General features: G+C 41.8%; 1 protein-coding gene across 2 annotated transcripts in view; it reads left to right on the top strand.

Moving 5' to 3' along the window:
* adcy9a (adenylate cyclase 9a) overlaps window positions 1-22,352 on the top strand; it is a 47,612-nt gene continuing 25,260 nt past the window's right edge. For both annotated transcript variants that reach the window (XM_004539117.4, XM_004539116.4), the window contains exons 1-2: window positions 1-45; window positions 152-4,204. In XM_004539117.4, coding sequence (XP_004539174.1) covers window positions 2,365-4,204 — 1,840 coding nt within the window. In that variant the 5' untranslated portion in view covers window positions 1-45; window positions 152-2,364. The remainder of the gene's footprint in view (window positions 46-151; window positions 4,205-22,352) is intronic.

The raw sequence follows: 22,352 nt of genomic DNA, 5'->3' as shown, positions 1-22,352 counted from the left end.
ATCCCGTGTTTTTTTCGGAGTCACTATCCTTTACAGAGCAGCGAGGTGAAGTTTTTTTTGGAGGGGGGGGTGAAAAATGTTTTACTGTCTTTGCGTTTCTTGAAAAGCAAGACCGGAAACTATGTTTTTTAAACTGTGGTTTGCTTTACAGGCTCCTCGGTCACAACCAGCACACCAGCTGGGGCGAGGATTTCAGTCACAGCGAAGACCCCTGGAAGCTGCAGGAGAGGAGATACCACGTTCGCCTGGATAAGACCGCGAAAGCAGCCACAAACCTGTATGTGTTTATATCCACCACACCAACTCCAGCAGAGAGCTTTATCAGGAGGGGGGAGAGAAAGGGTGGCACCAACGACGGACGGAAGAGGACGCACCACAGCCAGAGCGCACAGTGTTGTGTTTGTTGGACACACACATGCCAGCGAAAACTAGCACTATCCAGACCTAAGGAATTGCTTGAGATTAGAAGTCACCGCTGTTTGGTGGGTGGGTTTTTTTTAATCCCACCGAGGAGATCCAAGGGTTTTCTGTATTGCTCTGGGGATTTTCGCCTTCTTTGCTCTAAGGGAACGCGAGGGGAGGAAATCCAGCCTCAGCTCCAAATATCTAGAGACTCTTAACTGGGTCTCCTCTCCAAACGCAGGAAATACGGCCTGGGATAAAAGTTTGGGAGCTTTTTGGAAAGTGGAGGAGGTTTGTGGCTGACGACTTGCACACGTTTTGCGACTTTTTAAAACCGGGAACGTTTTCTGCTTTTGGAGCTTCTGGTTTTCTACAGAGGAGGTAGAAGAAAAGCATTAAGATGTTACACGCTGTCGGTGTTGTTATTTGCAACAGTTTTGATCATCACTATTTATAGACCAGCCTGTTCCGACCGAGGGTGTTCCTCATAGCTGTATGTTTTGCCAACTGCGCGCAACAAGTTGCAGACACTCCCAGCAGAGGCAAACCTACGCTAATTTGGGCCAGCGGATGGTAGCCTATTTTCTGCTCTTCTCTGTTCTGATCATGCGTCTTTGAATAGCGCATACCCCCTCCCCGAGCCCCTCTTTGGAAGGCAGAGGGGAAACAAACGGTGGAGATCCGGAGAGGGAGTTCAGGAAAGGACGGGGCTGGATCCGTGGGAATAGGCCTGCCTGTCAGGCCTCTTATGATCTGGGGTTTGGACTGGACAGGACTGCGAAATAACTCGGTGTGGAATATTTGCAAGGGCCCGCTGTAAAGATAAAAGGGGAATATATGGGAATAAGAAATGCAAATCCTCAGCAGCCTGAGCCATGCAATGACAGTGGATGTAGTGGAAGGTAAAGCCGCATTCATTACAGAGCTCAAACTTTAAAAAGGAAATAAGGGAATTAAACGTTTGCCCTTATTTTAGGCAAACGAGAATTTAAATATTTAGTACTTAAAAACATACATTCTGTGTAAAGGGAGAATAAAGCTCATACATTACTTTTTTGAAAACAGTTTACTTCTTTTGATCCTTTATAATGAGGGAATTTAAAGTGTCCACGCGTTTTTGTGTCAGCACTACTTGTTCATAACACAGATTTTAGGGTTTTTTGTTGTTGTTTTTAAACAAGGAGTGTAAAGGGATCATTTATCCGCATGTTGTGGAGATAAGAAGGGACAGAGTAACTTTTGTAGCCAGACGCCTGTTGACAGTCTAAATCTAGCATCTGCTCACACAATGAAACATTCGCCTTGAATGCTTTCCCCCCTACCAAACAAACAGTGCTATTGTGGAATGAGGGAACTCGTAAGGGTTTTTTTCCCTAACGGCATCTAACTGTAATGTCAGTAGTACCGAAATATTGCGCACACTCAGAGGAGGTCATTTCCAGTCATGTAACGACAGGGCCGACTTGATAAAGGCACAAAAACAGATGCATCACTAAAGGCTCCTTTCCGAGAAGGATGTTCTATTCAGGAGGCAGAAAGAGTGATGACGGTGTTTTTACCGCAGCTGGAGAGAAAGCCGGGCTCATACCCAGAGCCTCTTTGGAGAAGGATACATGTAATGTGAGTACTGACGCAAACCCGGGGTCGGATAATGGACTGCTCAAGAAACTGGAACGGCGCGTCTTATGTGAGTGAGTGTGCGGGCTGCTGCGTGCGTAGCAAATACGTCTGTCCCGTGCTCACCATTCATGCAGTGTGATTATTCCAACAAACACCTTTGCTCTCGCTTCCCCTCTGTCTGCCTGTTTGTCACTCCATCACCGCCGCCTCCTCCCTTCTCCGCGTGCCACTTGTGCACACACGGCGCCCACGCACCGCGTCTAATTGCCTGAGCAATCATCGGGAGATATCAACATAAAATATTAATATCTGACACCTCGTCTCCGCGTCACACCAGTCAATATGGCCACTCTACAGCATCATCGGCAGCTTCTTATGCGTGACACGGAGGTGGCATGCGACTCCAGCGGGGACGGCGCCGTGACAGTGCGGATTACCAACAGCGCGCCACGTGTGCATCAACATGAGCCCCTGAGGGCTGCCAACAGTGGGGGAGGAGGGGCTGCTGCCCGTGGGGCTGTGAATAAAACGAACCCTAACACCCACAAATGCAGCATCTCCTCCAGCTGCAGTTCGGCAGACTCCAGACCGGCTGTGACCTCCACATCCAGGGTTCACAGGAAGGTACCGCAACTGTTTGAACGCTCTGCTGCTCAGTGCTGGGACCCCAAGTTCGACTCTCCCATCCTGGAGGAGGCGTGCCAAGAGAGGTGCTTTCCTCAGACCCAGCGGCAGTTCCGTTATGTGCTGTTCTACCTGGCAGTAGCATCTGTGGTCTGGGGGGTGTACTTTGGGGTCAGAAGTGACTGCTGCAACCCCGTCACCTTCCTAACCCCTACAGCCTTCTTTTTAGTCTTACTAGTGCTCCTTTTTTTGTTTACTTTCACAAAGTCATACACGTTGCTGTACAACCAAACCTCCTTGCTCCTGATAGCGTTTACCTTCGCCATCACATTAGCTCCACAGATACAAACCGATGGCTACACTGGGCTGGAGAGGGCCGGTGGTGGGAATGCCTCACATCCCTCACAGGACAGCACACCAGTATGTTCATCCCCTTGTATTTCCTCTGTGGGAACCTTTTCTTTGTGCATGGAGGTGCTGTTGATTTTATATAGTGTCCTCCATGTCCGCCTATATGCCTCTGTGATGTTGGGGCTGCTGTATTCTATATTATTTGAGGCATTAGGATGGCTGCCGTTCCTCCAAAAGACTTCTGACACTCTCCGTTGGCTGGGACCCGCCAAAGCTCTGCTCCATTTGTGTGCCCATGTGATTGGCATCCATTTGTTCATTATGTCAGACGTGCGTTCTCGCAGCACGTTTCTCAAAGTGGGCCAGGCTATCATGCATGGCAAGGACTTAGAGGTGGAGAAGGCCTTGAAGGAGCGCATGATCCACTCAGTCATGCCGCGACCGGTCGCAGACGAGCTGATGAAGCAGGGGGACGACGAGGGCGGTGGTGAGAACTCTGGAAAGAGATATTCCTCTGGTGCCTGCTCAGCCTCAGCAGTTTCAGTGAGTGGCGGAGGGGGCAGTGGAGCTTCACAATCCCAAAGTGTCACAAACTCCAAGAATAACCCCCACAACAATCACAAACGCAAAAAGACCTCAATCCCTAGTGGGCAGATAATATTTAGGCCTTTCAACATGAAACGCATGGACCCTGTCAGCATCCTTTTCGCAGACATTGTGGGTTTTACCAAAATGTCTGCCAACAAGTCGGCACCGGCCTTGGTGGGCCTTCTCAATGACCTTTTTGGACGTTTCGACAGGCTCTGTGAGCTAACCTGTTGTGAAAAGATCAGCACTCTGGGTGATTGCTATTACTGTGTAGCAGGCTGCCCTGAGCCCAGACCGGACCATGCCTACTGCTGTGTAGAGATGGGCTTAGGCATGATCCAGGCCATCGAGCAGTTCTGCCAGGAGACACGTGAGACGGTCAGCATGCGCGTTGGAGTCCATACAGGCACCGTCCTGTGTGGGATTCTTGGAATAAAACGCTTTAAATTTGACGTATGGTCAAATGATGTCAATTTGGCTAACTTGATGGAGCAACTGGGTGTGGCAGGAAAGGTTCACCTATCAGGAGCCACTGTGGGATTCCTGGATGACCGTTACCTGAGAGAAGATGGACGTGTGGCAGAGAGAGCCGGGCCGAGCGTGATGGAGAAACTGAAGGGTAAGTGGTTGTTCAACTTTCTTTGCATGACAGTCACACAGAGAGGGTTGCTGCCTTTGAATTCTGCTTAGACATGGATTATTATTTTAAAAGATATATTAACAAATTAAAGATTACCAGTTGGTTTATCTTCAAAGTTCTTTGAGTTTGTAACATTTGCACTGAACACTGGACTGGGATAAAGAGCTAATTAGCTGCTAAACAGCAGGAAGAGCGGGCTATCACATTTCAATAAATTCATACAGGTGGAAGCTTGAGAGCTAACTAATCTTAGCACTTGGTCATTGCGAATGAGTAGGGTCAGTGCATGTCTAGACAGCACTAAAATATGTTATCTGACCAGTTATTCCTGCTGAAACAATCTACCAGCAGAAGTGGGAGATCAACCTTAAAGACTAAGAGATTAGAGCACCAGGAAGAGACACAAGTTTTGGTTTCTATCAGTTGGATGTCATTCAAGTAGTAGTCAGTTAATATGTTGTCTCTGCACGGGGGATTTTTGACTAAACCACTGCAATACATTTAAACTCTTATACAGCATTCAATGCATATTTATAATGTCACGTTGTTGCTCAAGGACATATATCACCCTCTCCATCAATACCCTATGACAGTAATGGTTTTGTGGGGATAAAAGTGCTATTTGGGAGCACAAGTCTGCAGACAGAGTCTTGTGTTATTGTGATTAGAACCTTTTAATTTCCCAAAACAACAAATGGATTTGAAGTCCTCACTACAGGCAGGAAACTTGCATAATATTGACATAAATGGATGCTTGTGGCACAAGGGTAACAGGATAGGTATTGGCATATACAGCAGAGATGGCTTAGATTTGTGAGCGTGACTGATACACAAAGTTTATGTTTGATCAAGCAGTTCCCATGAAGTCAAACAAGGTCAACGTGGCTGCACAAATCAGGCACTCTTTATTTAAACCCAGTTTCTAACCATCTGTTTTGTGCTTCTCAAAGTAAAGAACCTCCATACGTGACTTTTGTTTTCTCAGCGCTCTCAGTCAGTGCTGTGTTTGCTGCATATTTCTGACTGTGTTTGGGATTTGTCGTCGCGGTCGGGCAGCAGGAGCTGGAGATAGCGGTTGATAATAGCAGGACTGGCTGGCTTTACTGTTCTGAGGCAGGTATTCTGTTGGAATCCTCTGGATTAAGCAGGTGTTCATCGTCGTGTGACCACCATTTGTAGGAAAAGGAGGCGATAGGTTGGAAAGACTAGACAGACAGCAGAGAAAGGGTTAAAAGTATGGGACGAAATTGAAGCTTTATGCAACCTGTTCAGCATTTACAGGGTTTGGAGTCCATGAGTAAATGATTCATAAAGTTTGCTGAGGAAAAAAATGTATAGGAATTTTTTTGTTCTTGGTGGTTTAGGAATCTCAGCAATTCATACAGTGGGGTTACCGGGATTAAAGAGCAGGATATTTTATTAAGTCCAGTTAGTTGCAATAGATTGCTTAGTCATTCATCATGTGAAAAATAAACAGTGATTGTCACAGCCTCCCAAATACCAATGCTCGAGCCTTTTCTCTGCTGGTGGTGGTTTGATTAAGTTAGGACTCTTAAGACAAAACATGACAGACTTCTTTCATAATTTTTGATAATTAAAAAATGATAAATTGTGATAATATGACACATAACCACCGGACATATCTTTTCCTATAGACACACAGAGTGTGTCTCAATAGTCTGCCGAAAGCGGCATCAGTGGAACTAATCTATCCAGCAGGGAATTCCTCGTGGGCCGTCTAATCTTGGGTTGCTTGTGAAAAGAGACTGTCTGTTCTATTGTCAGGCCTTATGTCAGAGCGTATTCACACTTGGCTCTAAATGGTGCCATCACTTTCTATTTCTAGACTGGTGAACAGTGACAACATGAGATATTGACAAGCAGCTTTTGTTGAGGGAGAGAAAAGTGGAGAATGACATCTAGTTTCCTTCTGAAACAGAAACCGTTTCCTTCCTTCAGGGAGAGAGATGAGAATAACAGTTTGCTTCTGTTGCATAGAGAAAGAGATGGGTTTTTTTGTTTGTTTTTGGTTTTTAAAAGAGCAAAAAACGAGAGCCTAGATCCAGACTGGATTTTTAGAGATTGTGCTGATATGGATAAACTGACAGAAATTGCATTTGTACATAATCAATATGTAATTTTAAAAAGGGAAATGCGTTAATTAACGTCCCAGCTATGTATTTTACAAACAGCTTAATGAATCATCTGCTCAGCTGTGATGCATACTCTGCTGCCGACAGTGCCAGGTGAAATGCATTTGGAACTACTCAGATTACAGCAATTTTCACGGTTTTCCGGTACGTCCGGTTCAGGATCATTTCCACAGTTATCCTTTCTCATGAGTAGCACAGAGCAGGAAGTAGTCTGCTTAAGATGCAGTCACATTAATGCAAACAATCCATGTGGTTTAGGGAGGGAGGGAAGGGAGCTGCCTGGATAAAGCGTGCAGGAAACGCCCACACGCTAGCAGCAAATGTAACAAAATTCACACCTTTGCACATCTTCTGCACTTTTAAATCACTTAGACTTGAGAGCTGGCAAGATGAAGACCAGCTAATCAGGCAACATTTGACATTTCTGTTCTCATCTGCATGTTTGGAGCTGCAGTGCATGTGTGATTGCAGAGCAGTGATACTATTTGTAAATTACCCACCAGCATCTTTTTATGCATTTTGTTCTGTGCAGTGGTGCACATCGACGTGTTTGTGTTTCAGAGAATCTCAATGTAGAAACTTTTATTGAGAAATATTGTGTGAATATTAGATTGGAGAAAAAGGCAGGTAATGAGAAAGGTAAGAATCGGCAAGCTAACCAACTTTTGTAGCTTTTCCCAGTGTTAGTTTTCTCACCTTAAACCAGAGATTTGTAAAGCTGCCAGAATATTGTGCTCTTTAAGACATCTTTGACTCTGAAGATAAACTGTTGCAACTGCTGTAGCCAAATGTTCCCATTTGGACATTTTTCTCAATTTATTGTGTAGTTATGGCCTCTCTCATCTTCATTCGGTCACTGTCTCCAAGCTAGCTTTTTCTGATATACTGCTTATTGACTTACTGTGAAATGCTAACTGAGCTGTCCCATTTCTCAACGTTCCCTTTGTTATCCATACACCTCAATTTCAAACACACAACCCTAGTCAGTTATTGGGTTTGAAAATAGGTTACAGAGTAGTTATTAATCCCCGGTACCTTTAATCTCAGACAGTTGCGAAACTGAGATTTTATGATTCACGGTGTCCGTTCTCCTTGTCTGACACGAGTGATTAATTCTGTGCGTTTCTTCGGTGTTCTCCGTCTGTAAGCTGCGTTTCCCCCTCCTCTTCACCCCATGTCGGGGTCTTCTTCCCTTTCATGTACCGCATCTCTCCCTCTGCTTTGCCTCATCCTCACTGTGTAACACATTCATTGCCTCAGTCTCCCACCTGTCACCCAGGCCTGTACATGTGGTCCTGTTGTGTAACAGTGCTTTAGTGCTGTCTGCTGTCTGTCTTTAGTCACAGCTTTGCTATAGATCCTTCGCTAGGCTGAATGAGCCGGCTCCGGTGTCATGCTTCCATTCATTCTCTCTCACTGAAACACCACTTGCCATTCTCTCCTTTACAAATACTCAGCCTGTATCAGAAATGCAGTTTGTGCAATGGATGACGCAGCTGCAAATCACATCTCAGTGCACCATGAGGAATCTGTTTTCTTTACAACTTGCCTTACTTGAAAGAAGAAGAAGAAGTCATAATTTTTTAACTATGTGGTAGTTATAGCAGCGCTTCTTAAGTTACCAGTAATAAAGTTGAAGCGCTTTCACGTCCTGCGTCCTGCGTCCTGCATCCTGCACTTTGGGTCCAAATCCTCCCTCCAGCTCAGTGGTACATGACAATTTCCATTTACCTTTGCTCATTTGATGCATATCTATTCACACCCACAACTGAAAAGCTCCAAATCTACAGCAACTTTTTATTAAAGCCCATTAGGCCTGTGTGTGCTGCTGTATTTCTTTCCTGTGCATGTGTGGTTTTTTTCTGCTTGACCTTTTTGATGTTATTGTTCGTGCTGTCAGATTTTACACACAGTTTATTTCCAGCGAGATGATTTTTGCATTCTCAATTTTCCTGCTTCGCCTCGTATTTAAATCCTGCTTGTGTCACTGATTGCTCTGCTCAAATGCTCGTGCCGCCTCCGTCCTCTCTAATCCAGGCCTGCCATATCTCTTTTAGCTTCAAGCACACAAACACACTCAGATTTCACTGCAGGTGGTGAGGGAAGCACATTTCTGTCGCGTATTCGTGTTTAGCCAGTTTCTTTATCCCTGCTTTACCTCTTGCGCTAATGCGCAATGTTTTTCCTTTACAGTACAATATAGCAGCCTGTTATACGTCTGCTAGACTCAAGGTATCAGCCTTGAACTGTTCTCATGGTATCATGGCGTAGCACTAGCGCCTTTTCAGTTTCGATTTGCGTCTAAACTTGGTGCCCGTGTGTATACATATTTGTGTGCTTGCACGTGTATACATGCAAGCTGCATGCATTTGGCTTTTTTCCACACACGCTCGCACACATATTTACAAACTGGTCCATCCTACTCTTGCATGGAGTTTCAGTGGAAAGTCCATGCCCTCAGGCTGATTAGTCTTTGCTAAATCAAACATGTCACCTAAATATGCAGTTGCAAACAGCAGATCCTTAGCCGTACCAGGCCAGCCCTAGTGTGTCACGGGGCTATCCGTTTGTATTCTTTTCACTATATTTGGCGTCAACCACTGTTTTCTGGAGGTAAAGGTGACTGGCTCATTTTCAGCATTTCTATTAATCTCAGATCTTACATGCTAGCAAAATCATTTACTGTGAAAGCCACCGTGCACGTTCCTCCTATCTGTCTCAACACGATCGGGGTATTCATGGGTCAAGTGACAAAAGAAGTTCCAAATCTCATGCAAATACATTCAAAAGCTGCCCAGACAGTGACTTTCACACTATGTCAAAACAAGCTTTCCTTGGCTCATTAATTACATGTAATGTATATGGACTCCATTTGAGCTGTTTCAGTTTAAAACCATGGTGTTTTCAAGCCTTACTGGAACACTTGAACAGTGATTTAATTAGTTAGAGTTTTGCCAGTATAAAGAAGTATATTCTGGATTTGCTGATCATTTAGCTGATCAGTAAAATAACACACAAAAAACCCCAACAACAACCAACACTAAAACCCCCCTAAACAACATCACTGAACATTTATCAGGCACGCACATGTATTGATGAAATGTCTGGTGTGGTAGATAATTAACCATTAAAAACTGCTTTATAAATTGACAGTATGATAAAAGGATCATTATTGAAACCAGTCTTTGCACAAAAGAACCACGACAGCTGCACAGGCCAAAGAGTATTTCATGCTTTCGCTCAGTAGCTGCAGTTTCTCAGCTGTTAATCCTGATTTTTTGATTTTTAACAAAACCTGTCAGGAGGAGATGATCAGTAACACAGAGACAGAAACACACAGCAGTGCTCTCGCTGCCACGTTATAATTTGCTCTGCTCTTCAGATCTTCACCCTTCATTGGGAGCTACATCACCGCGCTAGCTAGCCAAACAAAACGTGGGCTTGTGCTTCCGCCTGTGTGTGTTTTACAGTAAAGATAAGAAATGGCTGATCAAAGTCTTTGTGTCTTATGTACACAGAGGTGCTTTTACTGTACACATCAGTTTATCACTCACAGGTGAACTCAGGTTGCCGGGGTGGCTTTAAAACGCTGTGTGTTTGTTCATCTCTTTCTCTTAGAAAATCTTTTTTTGTCTCATTTCATCTGCTTTTGCAAGGCTCTCTCATGGTATTGTCACGTGCATCACCTCGATCTGTTTGTTTGGAGGAATGCGTTCACTGTAAGGTTCAAAGGTCACTTGAAATCACTTCTCTAGGTGGTCTTCCAAGCGGCTCCGTGTCTTTCGGTATCCACTGCGTATGATAAAAGTGATAAGTACAAAAGTACAGTAACGTTAGAGCTGAAAACAAAGGAAAAACTAGGTCTATATATATTTTAATAAACGTATGGGCATATAACCACTTTTACTACTTAATGTTTTTACTCGAGGTGTGACAGACATTGCAGGCAATTAAAGAGGACCAGGGCTTATGCTTATCACTCACTAATCCTGTAAGTCCCATAAAGCGCAGTATGAAACGCTTTATGGGACTTGATGGTGGTAACATACTAGTAAAAACAGTTCTGATTTAATTCCTCTAGCTTCTTTAAATGCTAATCTACTGAAATCCTTGGCAGCAGCACTATTTTGATACTTATATTATTACTTATAGGATTTGCACATTCGCCTAACAAGAGAAAAGATGCTCTGTTTGATCCTGAGAGGAGCCACAAATCCCTTTGGAGTTATGTGAGGAAGAACATGTGGCATAAAAGTCTGCCAAATCAAATCAGTTACCTGCAGTGGTAACCACATTTATGAAGCAGCTAAAAGTAGCTTCTTCTTGTTATTTGGGACTGTTTGTTAGGTGTGGTGTAGTGTTTGACCACAGCGGGATGTAAGCAGTGAAAAACTTGTAGTTTCTGTATGTAGAGCTCCTTTTTTTTTCAGACACAGGCTCCAAAATCAGTCTTTTAATTGGAAATATCAAACATTTCACTTATGATATGTTTTTTTCCTTTGAAAAACTTTACAGATTATTTGTTATGTTTTCATTTTAGGAAGTTTACATTGATTTCTGACACGTGTTCTAAACTGCTTAAAAAATAATTTTCCAACTATTTCATCAACTCTTTTGTTTGCTGATTGGCTCTCATGCAGGAGGTCGGTCCCTCCTGGATAATCTAACCTCAAAATAGTCATGTTTTACGTCACGTTGGACCGCACTTTGGTGGTTCAAATCCACCATCAGGCCGGGGCCTTTCTGTGTGCAGTTTGGATGTTCTCCCAGTGGCTGCGTGACTTCTCTCCAGGTAGTACACCTTGTTCCCAAAGTCTAAAGCCATGCCGTGAGTGGGTCAGGTTAATCGGTGACTTTAAATTGGCTGTAAGTGTGAATGCGAGTATGAGTGGTTGTCTGTCTCTTTGTATTGGCCATGCAACAGGCTGTCGACCGGTCCAGGGTGCACCCTGCCTCTTGCCCCATGGTAGCTTTAATTGTATAAGCAGAAGAAAATGAATGGATGGACGCATGAAGCTGGACATGACTGTGAGATGTGTATCTGACTGAGAACCGAAAGAAAATATCTTCAATTCATATGGTAGCAACAGTCAGTCACAAAGTAGTGAAGCCCTCCTGTTTTACTGTAACTAGAATCATAAATTGCAAAATGAGATCATACTGTACTGAGGAAGACTAAACTTCTAAAATTCATTTTAAAGATGTTTACTGAAATAATAAAGCAATTTTCTCATAGACTTCCGTATAGTCAGGGTTCTTTTTGCAGCCTGTGGTGGCCTTTAAAAAGAATTTGATCTTCTCCATCGGCTTCATTTTTCACACCTGGAGTCAAATATGTACATCCTTGAAATATAGTATGGAAGCAACACTGCAGGCATGGATGGGGAAAAATATGATCCAAGTGAAACTAAGCTGAACGAGTGAGATTTTTGTAGGCGTAGCAAATCAGTTTGTCCTGATAAAGCTGTGTGTGCGTGTTTTAGTTCATATTACTACTTTTTTAAATTTAAAATGATTTTCAGTTGACACCTGATGAAGTTTAGCATAATGTGAAGACGTTCAAAGCCGAAAAGCATAACCAGCGTGACGCTGCTCTGCTCTCCAGTCTTGTACATGCACAAATTGCTCAGAAATGACTTGCAAAATGGTCTCCTGCAGTATTATATTAAGTACATCCTAATTCCATTACCATTAATGCTCTGTGTGTCCCAGAGAGAGAAATGATGTTGTAGATCTGATAGTAAATCATAATGTAACTCTGACTGTCAGGAGCCAATGAACCAGCAGAATATAATAGGAGCAGGACCTACAGATGGTCTTCTTTGTCTCGATTCTAACAGAAACACAGTTTCCCTTCCTTCTAACGTCTGAATGACCTGTAATAACGCTCTGTTATCCTCTGCATCTGTTTCTTTAAATAGATCTGTAGTAACAGTTAGTTTTCCCTCACCCAGGCAGCTGTCTAATCAACTTGCTGTTATTCAAACAACCGGCTTATTTCACTAGAAGTTTGTCATTTCCATTGCCCAAGAATGACATGACTCAAATGTGTATGTGTGTGTGTTCAGTGTTGATAAGCGTGCCCGGCCCTGTCCTAGTCTGATTGCAGATGTATAGCAAACACAAACATGCATTTGTACATGTACATGTACTTAAATTAAATTATGAAGTCAACCTGTATTAGAAGTAAATAAATCTAACTCTAACTCGAACCATTATAACCCAACAGCGAGATGTTTGAAAGTAGCCAAAACTGCCTCCACTCTGTGTTTTAAAAATCAAACTGGTCCTCAAGAAGACTACACACAGAGACACACACAACTACATTTAATCTATAACTAGTCTTTTCTACGACCTACACCTTACTCAGGAGTCACCTGCATAGCTCTGTCCATCGTGAGTCCATCATGTATTTGTGTGTTTGCACATGCTCGTGTTCATATTTGAGCTTCAGTGGAGCTTTACCTAACAGCGTTGGCACACGTTGCGCTGTCTTTACATTTGGTGTATGTTTGCCTGCGTTTAGCTCATATCCAGAAGTCTTCAGCATGATCACATGAAGCCATGTGACGGTGCTAGAATATGACTTGTTGATTGTTTTTGTTGGTTTTTTACTTCATGCAAAGGTGCCACCCTTTGTGTGAAGTACAAAGGGTGGCATATAGTGAAATAGCTAGCACAGCTTAAAGTGGAGACTAAAAATGTCAACATTAGGTAGAGATTGATAAAGCTGGCTTGTGTAAACACAAGAATCGTGTGAAAACACAATAAAAATCCCGCTCTTTATCAGTCCGGGTGTTTGGGGACGAAATTCCGATGAATTCGTTCAGAGGCACACAAGAAATGTGGGAGGACTCGGAGAGTAGATGATAACATTTATTATGTTCTGTGACCGGGTTTAAGCCATTGATATCATGGTTATGTGGTAAGATGCAGTTCGTGCCATCAGACCCTGAGAGTTTTTGCCTTGTCATGGTCATCCCTTTCACCATTGAATGGTAGATTGCCATAATAATTCACTTTCTGGGGGCAAAGGCCTACCTGACACTCCTGCCTCGCTGTTACTAATTGACCAGCTCAAAGAGATTTTATGACTGGTAGAATCGCAAAAATTGAACGTGTTCACGTTGGCGCGTGGCTCAAGGTTGTGCCATGGACATCTGCGGACTTTCATTTAGGGTTTGCACACGACACAATAATATGTCTAATTTGCCTGCTAGTTATTCTGCTCTTTATGTCTGTTTGTGTAATCTGACAGCTGTTTAAAATTCCACATTCGTAGCAGCTGCGCGTGTCAGTTTGGCAGCATCGTGGTTTGCCTCTACTGCCCTGTGAGTGTGTGTGTGTGTCTGTGTGTGTGTGTGCCGGCTATGGTTTGCTGGGGTGGTGCTGTGTTAAACGGCTGTTCTGAATAATAGATACGGAGCGCAGCCCCTAGCCTGTTAAAAAATCCATGAGCTTCCGTTGCACTGGTTTATAAAAGCCGAAGTGCTTGGAGAAAAAGAGTTTATAGCCTGTGAGGGGAACAGGCAGAATAAGATTTGGGCAGTCACATCCCAGATATGTCAAGGCATGAGCAAAGAATGGAAGACAAACACTTTGCTCAAATGTTTGACTGGCACATTGTACTGCAGGCAAGGTTTTGTGTAGATGTGTATTTTTTTCCTTTTTAAGTGTGTAAAATTTTCTTTTTAAATATCACAGCTGCAATGGAAAAAGACAGGGAGGCATTACATTCTGGCTTTTACAGTTTTATGTTTTAATTGAATGAATTCAAAGAAGTTTTGGATTTGACATATTAGGACCGCTGTGTTTTACTTTCCACTGTATGCTACATACATAGTGTTCCCTATGTATGCAATGAGTCATTTGAACGATCACATATTATGAGATGTTGTCACAGACACATCATTCATTCGTTTAAAAAACAAAAATAGCAAACACCCCTGGATGCAGAGCCACTAACTCAGTTAAAAATAGCAAATGAGTTGTTTAAGGTTAGGCTACAAACAAAAGCATCTATAAGCTTGAGTCTCAGTTTATTCTGCCTCTGACATTGCCGCGCTATAAAGCCACTGGGATAAGTCGCTGTTACTCAATGTTTTCAATGTTTTCAATGTTGTAATTAGTGAAAATAAAGTAATTTTTAACAACAAAAACAGATTTTTCGTGCCTGGGTTTTATATGTTTCTGATGGCACGTGGGTCAAAATGACCTGCAAGCATAATTATAGAGACACGGTGCAAGCACTCCACAACACAGTATCCACAGTCAGAATAATTTCACTGAGTAAAAGAAGGAAAACTCGCATTAGTAGTTACAGTTAAGTAAAAAAATGGCAATCTGTAGAAGATTTCCATCTGTTCAACAAAGGATCTGATTTGCTGGGTGTGGCGACTTTTCGCTAACCTGCCAAGTTCAGTCAATAATTTCCTTTGTTTCCCAACATGCCCTTTGGTCACATAGAAGACGTGACTGCAGGTGTGAGACCTTGAGAATTAGCATATCCGAGAAGTGCATACATACACATAAGTTACATAAGTTATGAGTTACTGAGTGTTTTCTTAAAACACTTGTTTGTTGTACCCAAAATAGCCAGTGGTTCATAGAAAGATGGGCCTAGCTTCTAACCCAGCCATGGTCTTTCTGTATGGCGTTCACATGTCATCCTTGTTTACAGCTTTGCTCAGGTTTCTCCTGCCATTTAAAAACACGTTCATGCCACGTATAACGGTGCCGGACACTCCCACAAAGGAGATTCTCAGTTTTCAGAGTTTCACTTTCTGGTTACCTTCACAAAGGAGGTTCTGTTTTTGCATGCATGTCTTTCTGTCTGTAAACAAGAGATCTCGAAAAGCTTTGAATGAAATCTGATGAAACTTTGTATGAATATAGAGTGGAGTCATGTTAACAACCCCTTCATTTCTGCTTATATCCACCAAGGCCTTTAGGGTAAACCTAATGATCTATTGGTAGAAAATGGATTAAAAATCATTATAACTTAGAAACTATGAATTTTACAAGTGTGGTGTGTGTTGTCAACTATATAGAAAGTACCATATAAAGATGTAAAATATCATGTCACATTTGACCTCTGACCTTTCCTTTAGTGTCAATAGATATATCTGAATGTCAAAGTGATAATAATGTTATATAAGGAACAATGAAATGAATGCCACAGATGTATTAAATGCACATAAATCATGAAAAAAACAATTATCTATTGTTTTTATTGAGCCAATAACAAAAGCCTACAAATATGTTTAAAAAGAACAAAGAAGACAAAATACAATTCTTTTTCCTTAGAAGTAAATACTGCCCAGACAGTGAGCTGTTTTAGTGGAGGTTTGCCACTGAACAACAACATGGCAGAAGTTCTTTTTCCAAATATCTTTTTAATAGCCTTCAAAAAACCTGTATCAGTAAAATCATACTATAATAGGAATGCAAAGTGGCGTCCCTTGGTGGTCTGTGGAAAGAGAGAGTTGTGTGACATCAGTGGAAAGAGAAAAAGAGGGAGGGGAAAAAGAAGAGAGGGAGCATATTCTGTGGTTATGACCTTTTCCCAAGGATTTCCCACAAACTAGCTTTGGGCAGCAAGGAGGTGTGTATGTGTCTTTGTGACTGTGTGACTGGACATTGTGAATCTATGGCAGATAGCAGAATGATTCACTCTGTGCAACAGTTGTTCTCTGTAGTGTTGCAAATCAAGTTCATTTGCACCAGAAGCAGATAAGATCTCACGGAGACAATAAATATCTGTCACCGCACTGCATGTGTTTTGCATTAGGTTTAACCACCACACTATGGAGTCAAGATTAGTATGTGCCCATCCGTGTGCGCATGCATTAAAAAAACACACACAAAAAAGTGATGCATCAGTCGTCATCAGCTCTCCCGAGCAAGACCAAGGTTGGTCATTTCTTCCTCAAGGACTTTCCTCTGCCGCTGAACAGCAACCTCCCCGGGCGAAACTCAAGAGACTCTGCGAAGTGAGACACTTAAATGCCTTTTAACAGCTGTGTGTGCGTGATTGTATGTTTATCAGAGTGACGCAGTGGCAGTTGGAGTGCGTCACTTTTCCTGTCAACCCGCTGTACTGCATGCCGCGCACTCACACACTTGTAGGACCTCCTGATTGTGGCGCAAACAAACTGCGGGTGATAAAAATGCTAATATGTTTTCTTAAAACACGATGTTAATAGGAAATCCCCATGACCCCAACCTTAATCCGTTAATGCCAACTCCAAAATATGTATATGAAAAAACAAAGTCAACATTTTGTGTTGTTTGTCAGACTTTTACAACTTTTCCTGATTAGACCAATTTAGAAATATGCGAACAAACCCTTGGGCGACGGGACCAAGGTCTCGTGTTTGACCAAAACCAGAGAAGAAACCCACCAGGGTCCCTATAGACGCTTTATTAAATCCCAGCAATGACATTTAAAAGATCAAGGAGGTGGTGCAAAGGAAAAGAAATGGATGAAGCAGAGGGAGAGAGTGAGGAACTCCCTGGACTAAAATGATGGCTCAAAAGAGGGAAGGGAGGAGGGATAGAGGGATGGATGAGAGGGAGGAATGGGAGGGTATTTGAAGGAGGATCGTGTGAGAGCCTCATCCCTCGGTTCCATCAGCGTGTCCAAATATGGAGGCTTCTGCTATTGTCGAGCCCTGTTCTCAAGACCCGCCACGGACCAGGGAGAAAACTGGAGGATAGGAAAGGGAAGGGCTGGAGAGGGGAAGAGTGAGCGGTGGGAGAAAGTTGAAGGCAGACAGCTGAAAAAAAAGGGAAAGAACAAGACAGCAGAGACGAGGCAGATCAACTATAAAAATAGGTAGCGAGAGGTGCTGCGAGATGTAAGGTCTGGTGAGACAAAGGAGAAGAAGTTGAAGGTGAACGTGAATAAAATTGGACAGTTGGAGGATAAATCTATGAAAGGGGGAAGCAAGTTTAAATCTATTTTTAGCTCTGTATTTATTTATTTCTGATTGTTCAAGCAGCAAAATGAAAGAATGAGAAAACAAAGAACGATGGAAGTTCTTTAATTAGTCTGCTGAAGTGTCTCCATCCCTCTTTTGTATTCACATACGTTCACTTCTCTGTGTGTGGGACCAGAGGGGAGTCAACGACCTTTGGGTCACTGTTTTGATCATGTGGTTGGAAGTTGCCATAAAGTCAAAGGTCATTTGTCAGGAAGTAGTGAGTTGGGAATGAGCCATCTCTCTGGGGATGGTCTGAAATGTCAGATGTAGTTTTAAAACATTTGCCCAGACATTTGTCTCGGTATGCTTGTTGCACACTTGTACACATTTTTTGGATCAAGTCTGTCTCGATTCATGTTTACGTTTGTGCTTACGAATTGTAGAACTACCTTTCAGGAGTTTATCTTTATATGTACTAAGGGTGTGTATCAATGCAAAGCTGCAAAATCATTCAGCCTGTATGTACGAGCAAATCATTGTGCTGTATGACATCGGAAAGTGAAAAAGGCCATCACAATTGATCAAAGCTTTCGAAATTATCTGAAATTCATTTATATTAAAGATAAAGTAAGTCATTTTTAATATTATTTAATTAAAAAAAGAATGTTACACTCATAAATATCTATTGATTATTAAATCTTGCAACAAATTGATGAATGCATCATTATAAAGTTTGATTTAATCTATTAAATATGCAAAGGAGCAGCTGCTGGTTTTTTGGAAGTCGCCATGTTGGTCTCCACTTTGAAAATAGTGGCCGAAACTGATTTCAAATCAAATCACTTTTATTGTCACATCACATGTGCAGGTACATTGGTACAGCACATGTGAGTGAAATTCTTGTGTGCGAGCTTCACAAGCAACAGAGTTGTGCAAAATACAATAATGTAAACAAGCAAAATACAAGAATGGCTACATCTGAAACTAATAAATATATGTACAATATATAATAGTATATGCATTTCTGGATGTGTATACTAAATATTTTTCTACGTGTGTGTGTGTGTGTGTACACATATTTTACAAATTAAATAGAGTAAACAATAGATAAAATATATAAAAATATACAGAGTTGAGACATGTGCAAAACAGTGGCATTACTGTACAGTATGGAGTGCATAATGTTGAAGTTCCAGTAGTGGAGGTGAGGTGTCTATGACGTGTTCAGCAGTCTGATAGCCTGATGGGAGAAGCTGTCTCTCAGTCTGCTGTTACGGGACCGGATGCTGCAGAACCTCCTTCCTGAGGGAAGTAGTCTGAACAGTTTATTTCACCATCCTGCCTGATTGCATTCTATGTATGCGACTCGAGACCAGCCACGTAAAATAATTTAAAGATCACAGATATCTCTAGCTAACCATTTCACATTTGTACATGTGTATTATCTCTTTTGAATTACGTCTTTCTCATCTTCCTCTTCCATTCCTGTCCCCCTCTCCTTCCTTCCACATCATCCTCTTCCTCCTCACCTCAACACTCATCTCCTGAACTGAAGTCAAGGCTCTAACAAGCAAAAATTTGCACAAATATGCTTATTTATCGGCCCAATCACTTAGTGTCAGAAGATTATACATCTGACCCTCCTGTCACCAGCTTGTCAGGTACTGTTAGGCCAAAGCAGCAACTTTTACCGACACAAAGGTTCAGGAGATCTTCAACAAATCACCTTAGTAGGATTGTGCACTTGAATTGGTTGGGGTAAGAAGACAGTAGTCATTTGACTGCAATCTGACATCTAGCAGTGGTATTTTACACACTGTATCTTTAAAATTAGGCTCTAAAATATTTGTATTTATATTCCATATAATTATTTGTCATTTAAATTGTTAAATTAAATACACTGTGCGTCACATCATAGGAGAATTCCCCTGGGATAAGCATTGGTTCCTGGTCCAGGTGTTTTCAAAGAAGGACTAAATTCCTGGGGAATTTGCCATTTTTCCAAGTACTACTAACTGCACAGGAGTACTTCTGGAGTACGTCATAGAAATCTCTTCTCTTCAAAGGTATACTACAGGACTTTATAAACACAACATTCAAACTATTGAGCATCCGCCATTGTAACAGTATATATAGTGTAAATAATGAAAGAGTGCAGTAGGTGCTCTTTAATGTTGATAGAGTAGCGCGTTTATATGTGTGTCAGTGTCAGGGAGTTGGGAGTCTGTTTTCTGGAGAGTAATTTTCTGTGTGTGCATGTGTGTGTTTGTGTAGCACGTGTGTGTTTGTGTAGCACGTGTGTGTTTGTGTAGCATGTGTGTGTTTGTGTAGGTGAGTATGTGTAGCCATGATGTGTATGGGCTTCAAGTGTGCATGTGGAATGTGACGACTCAGCTTTACTTCCTCTCCATTCATCTTCGTGTCTCACTGATTGATTAATTGATTCATGCCTGTGTGGATCTGGTCTGGTAAAACCAGCCGTGCACGTGTGTTAAGAAGTTGGGAGATGGTTTCTAATGTATGAGACTATAAGGGAAAAGAGCAATCGTACCGCATTGCATTACCTTCGATGAGTCATACGCTTAGAAAATGGTACTTTTGTGTGTGCATGTTAGTTTGATTCATCCACTTTATGTGTCTCCCACATGGAGATGCTGCATATTTCCTGAATACGGTATACGCTAAGGAGGTAAGATATGCAAAAAAAATAAAGTTGTTTTTGTTTTTGGTTATTATAAATGTTATGTCATCTGGTCAGTTGTGTCATTTTTAAGTTAAAGTTGCGTGTTAATACAGCTGTAAAACTAAGAAACTTGTCATAAACAAGGCATAGCAGATAGCAAACTGAAAGTAGCTGTTGCTTTATGTGTCAACACTACTGTCATATGTGGTTAGTTTTGACATTGCGTGTTGGAAATATTTTCCTTGACCATACTGGTACATTTCGGCCTTCTCATTAGGATGTCCATTCATTCTTAAATAATTTTAGGGTCCAAACAAAAGCCACAAGGAGCTTAAGAGACACGTTATACTGTTACAAAACATAATTGAATTCATAAAGAAGCTAGTCCAGCTAATACAGGAGGAGATAACATCGGAGCTGCTAATGTAAAATCTCATTTGCTGTGTTGTGATTTATTTATTTGTGTGTTAGTTTATGATTTAGCAGTCTTTAGCAGGCTTTAACCTCAATAAGTGGGTTCAACGTGTGTTAAGGTCATCTAATGCAGATCTATTAAATAAAAAAAACAAACATTATGAAACGATGCATGGACAGATTGCGAAAGGATGAATAATAATAAAGTAATAATTATTGAAACCCACAGTTCGGTTTGTGTCCTTTTTTTAACCACAGGCCTGAACATTTGATCGCAATTAGAACATGAAGCGAAAACAAACTAGAATATTCTGATGTATTCCCAATATATTTACCAGTTCTGTTACCTGAATGATCTGAAAACATTGCAACACAGCTTCACATGGCTATCACGGAAGATGTAATCACGACGAGCTCTGAGTTGTTGCATCTCTGATGTGTGCACGCGTTTCTCTGTGCGTTTGTTCGTGCTTCGATAAATTGGAAGTTTGTGCAGAAAACAACAACAACTGGGTTTTATCCTACATGCAGTGCCAGCACGTCTTATCTGGCTCTATAATTTAAAAAAAAAATTTTGAGTCTTGTAACATACATCAAATGTTGTTTGATGTTAATTGACAAAGAACAGACAACATTCTTGGGAGTTGGGGGGCGGGGGTGGTTGCTGGACAGATGTAATTTTCTGTTGCAGCAATGCACGCACAGAGTTTGAAATGTTTGTTATGAAAATCATTGACGATGGCTTAGTCTGGAAAAATGATATGCGAAAGGAGACTAAAGAGGAAGAAACTTTAAGATATCCTGCCACGTAATTTAGGTTGGTCAGGTTCTTAACTCTGTTAGATGTCTAGGTATATGGCTAAGTGTTTACAGCATGAGCATTGTGGTGTTTTTGTATGTGTGGTTGTAGTATGTGTAGCTGTCCCCAGCTGAACCCTTTCTGCTCCAGGCAGCTGGTCTGAATAAATCAATAAAGCCCGTTGAGCTGCATTGAGGCTTAGAGTACTGGTGTCAGTTTCTCCCAGAGTGCTGCCTTTACAGAGCCTGTAGAAGATCAATAGACAGACACGTAGTAGTGTGCTGCCCTTAGAAAGCAGTAGATACTCATACCTTTGAATCCATGCGCACAACTATCAACCTGCTGTGCACTTTACTGCTGGAAAACTTCATCTTTTCACTGTCTGTTATATCAAGCATTTAACTCCCTCAAGGTTTGTTTTAGACTTTCAAGCACGCTGTTGACAACGTTTGAAATCTGAAATGGAAGAAGAAAAGGAATGTGGATTATGCCAGGCATTGTGAGGCTCAATGGCCTTCAAAATACTCTAGGTCGATTTCACCATCTTTACAATCTGTGTGCCGCTTGCTAGTGCCTGTTTTTGAGTTGTCCGTATCTTTGTCTGTAGCATGTCAGCATTTTTGTTATGAAGAAGGCATGTTGGAGTAAGAGGGAAATTCACAAAATAGATGTTTGTCTATCTAAACTCTTTAACTTAACCAGTTATTAACACTGGTGCAGTTCCTATTAATACAAGTGAAAATGTCTCCTACTTATAGATGCAGATGGAACACAAATTTTCAAAGTTTCCACCGAGACCACTCTTGTTTACCGGTTATGTAATCAGATTTACTGACTGGTTTCTCTGCCAATTCAGTACAGTTGGAGTTTTCTTGGTGTCAGACTGATGCATCTTAAGGAATTTCTTGGCTTCTCATCTATGAAAAATGAAAGTGTGCTACTAAGCTTGTGGGCCAACTGCCTCCAGAAGAGCTTTTAGCCTCATTGACATAGATTCTGGGCACAGGCTTTTAAAACCTCACTAGGGTGATGAATGATATGTTTCCAAAAGGCATTCCCTCATTTGGTGTTCTGATGCAAAGAGTGCTTTCTAGTATTGCAGTCAGAAATCTTCTTTAGTTGAGGTCAGGTTACGAAATGTTGATTGCGCAGT

Source organism: Maylandia zebra, linkage group LG6, assembly GCF_041146795.1.
Source record: "Maylandia zebra isolate NMK-2024a linkage group LG6, Mzebra_GT3a, whole genome shotgun sequence".
NCBI classification, from domain to species: Eukaryota; Metazoa; Chordata; class Actinopteri; order Cichliformes; family Cichlidae; genus Maylandia; species Maylandia zebra.
The sequence above is the reverse complement of the archived record's forward strand: the minus strand, read 5'-3'. Positions and strand labels throughout refer to the sequence as shown.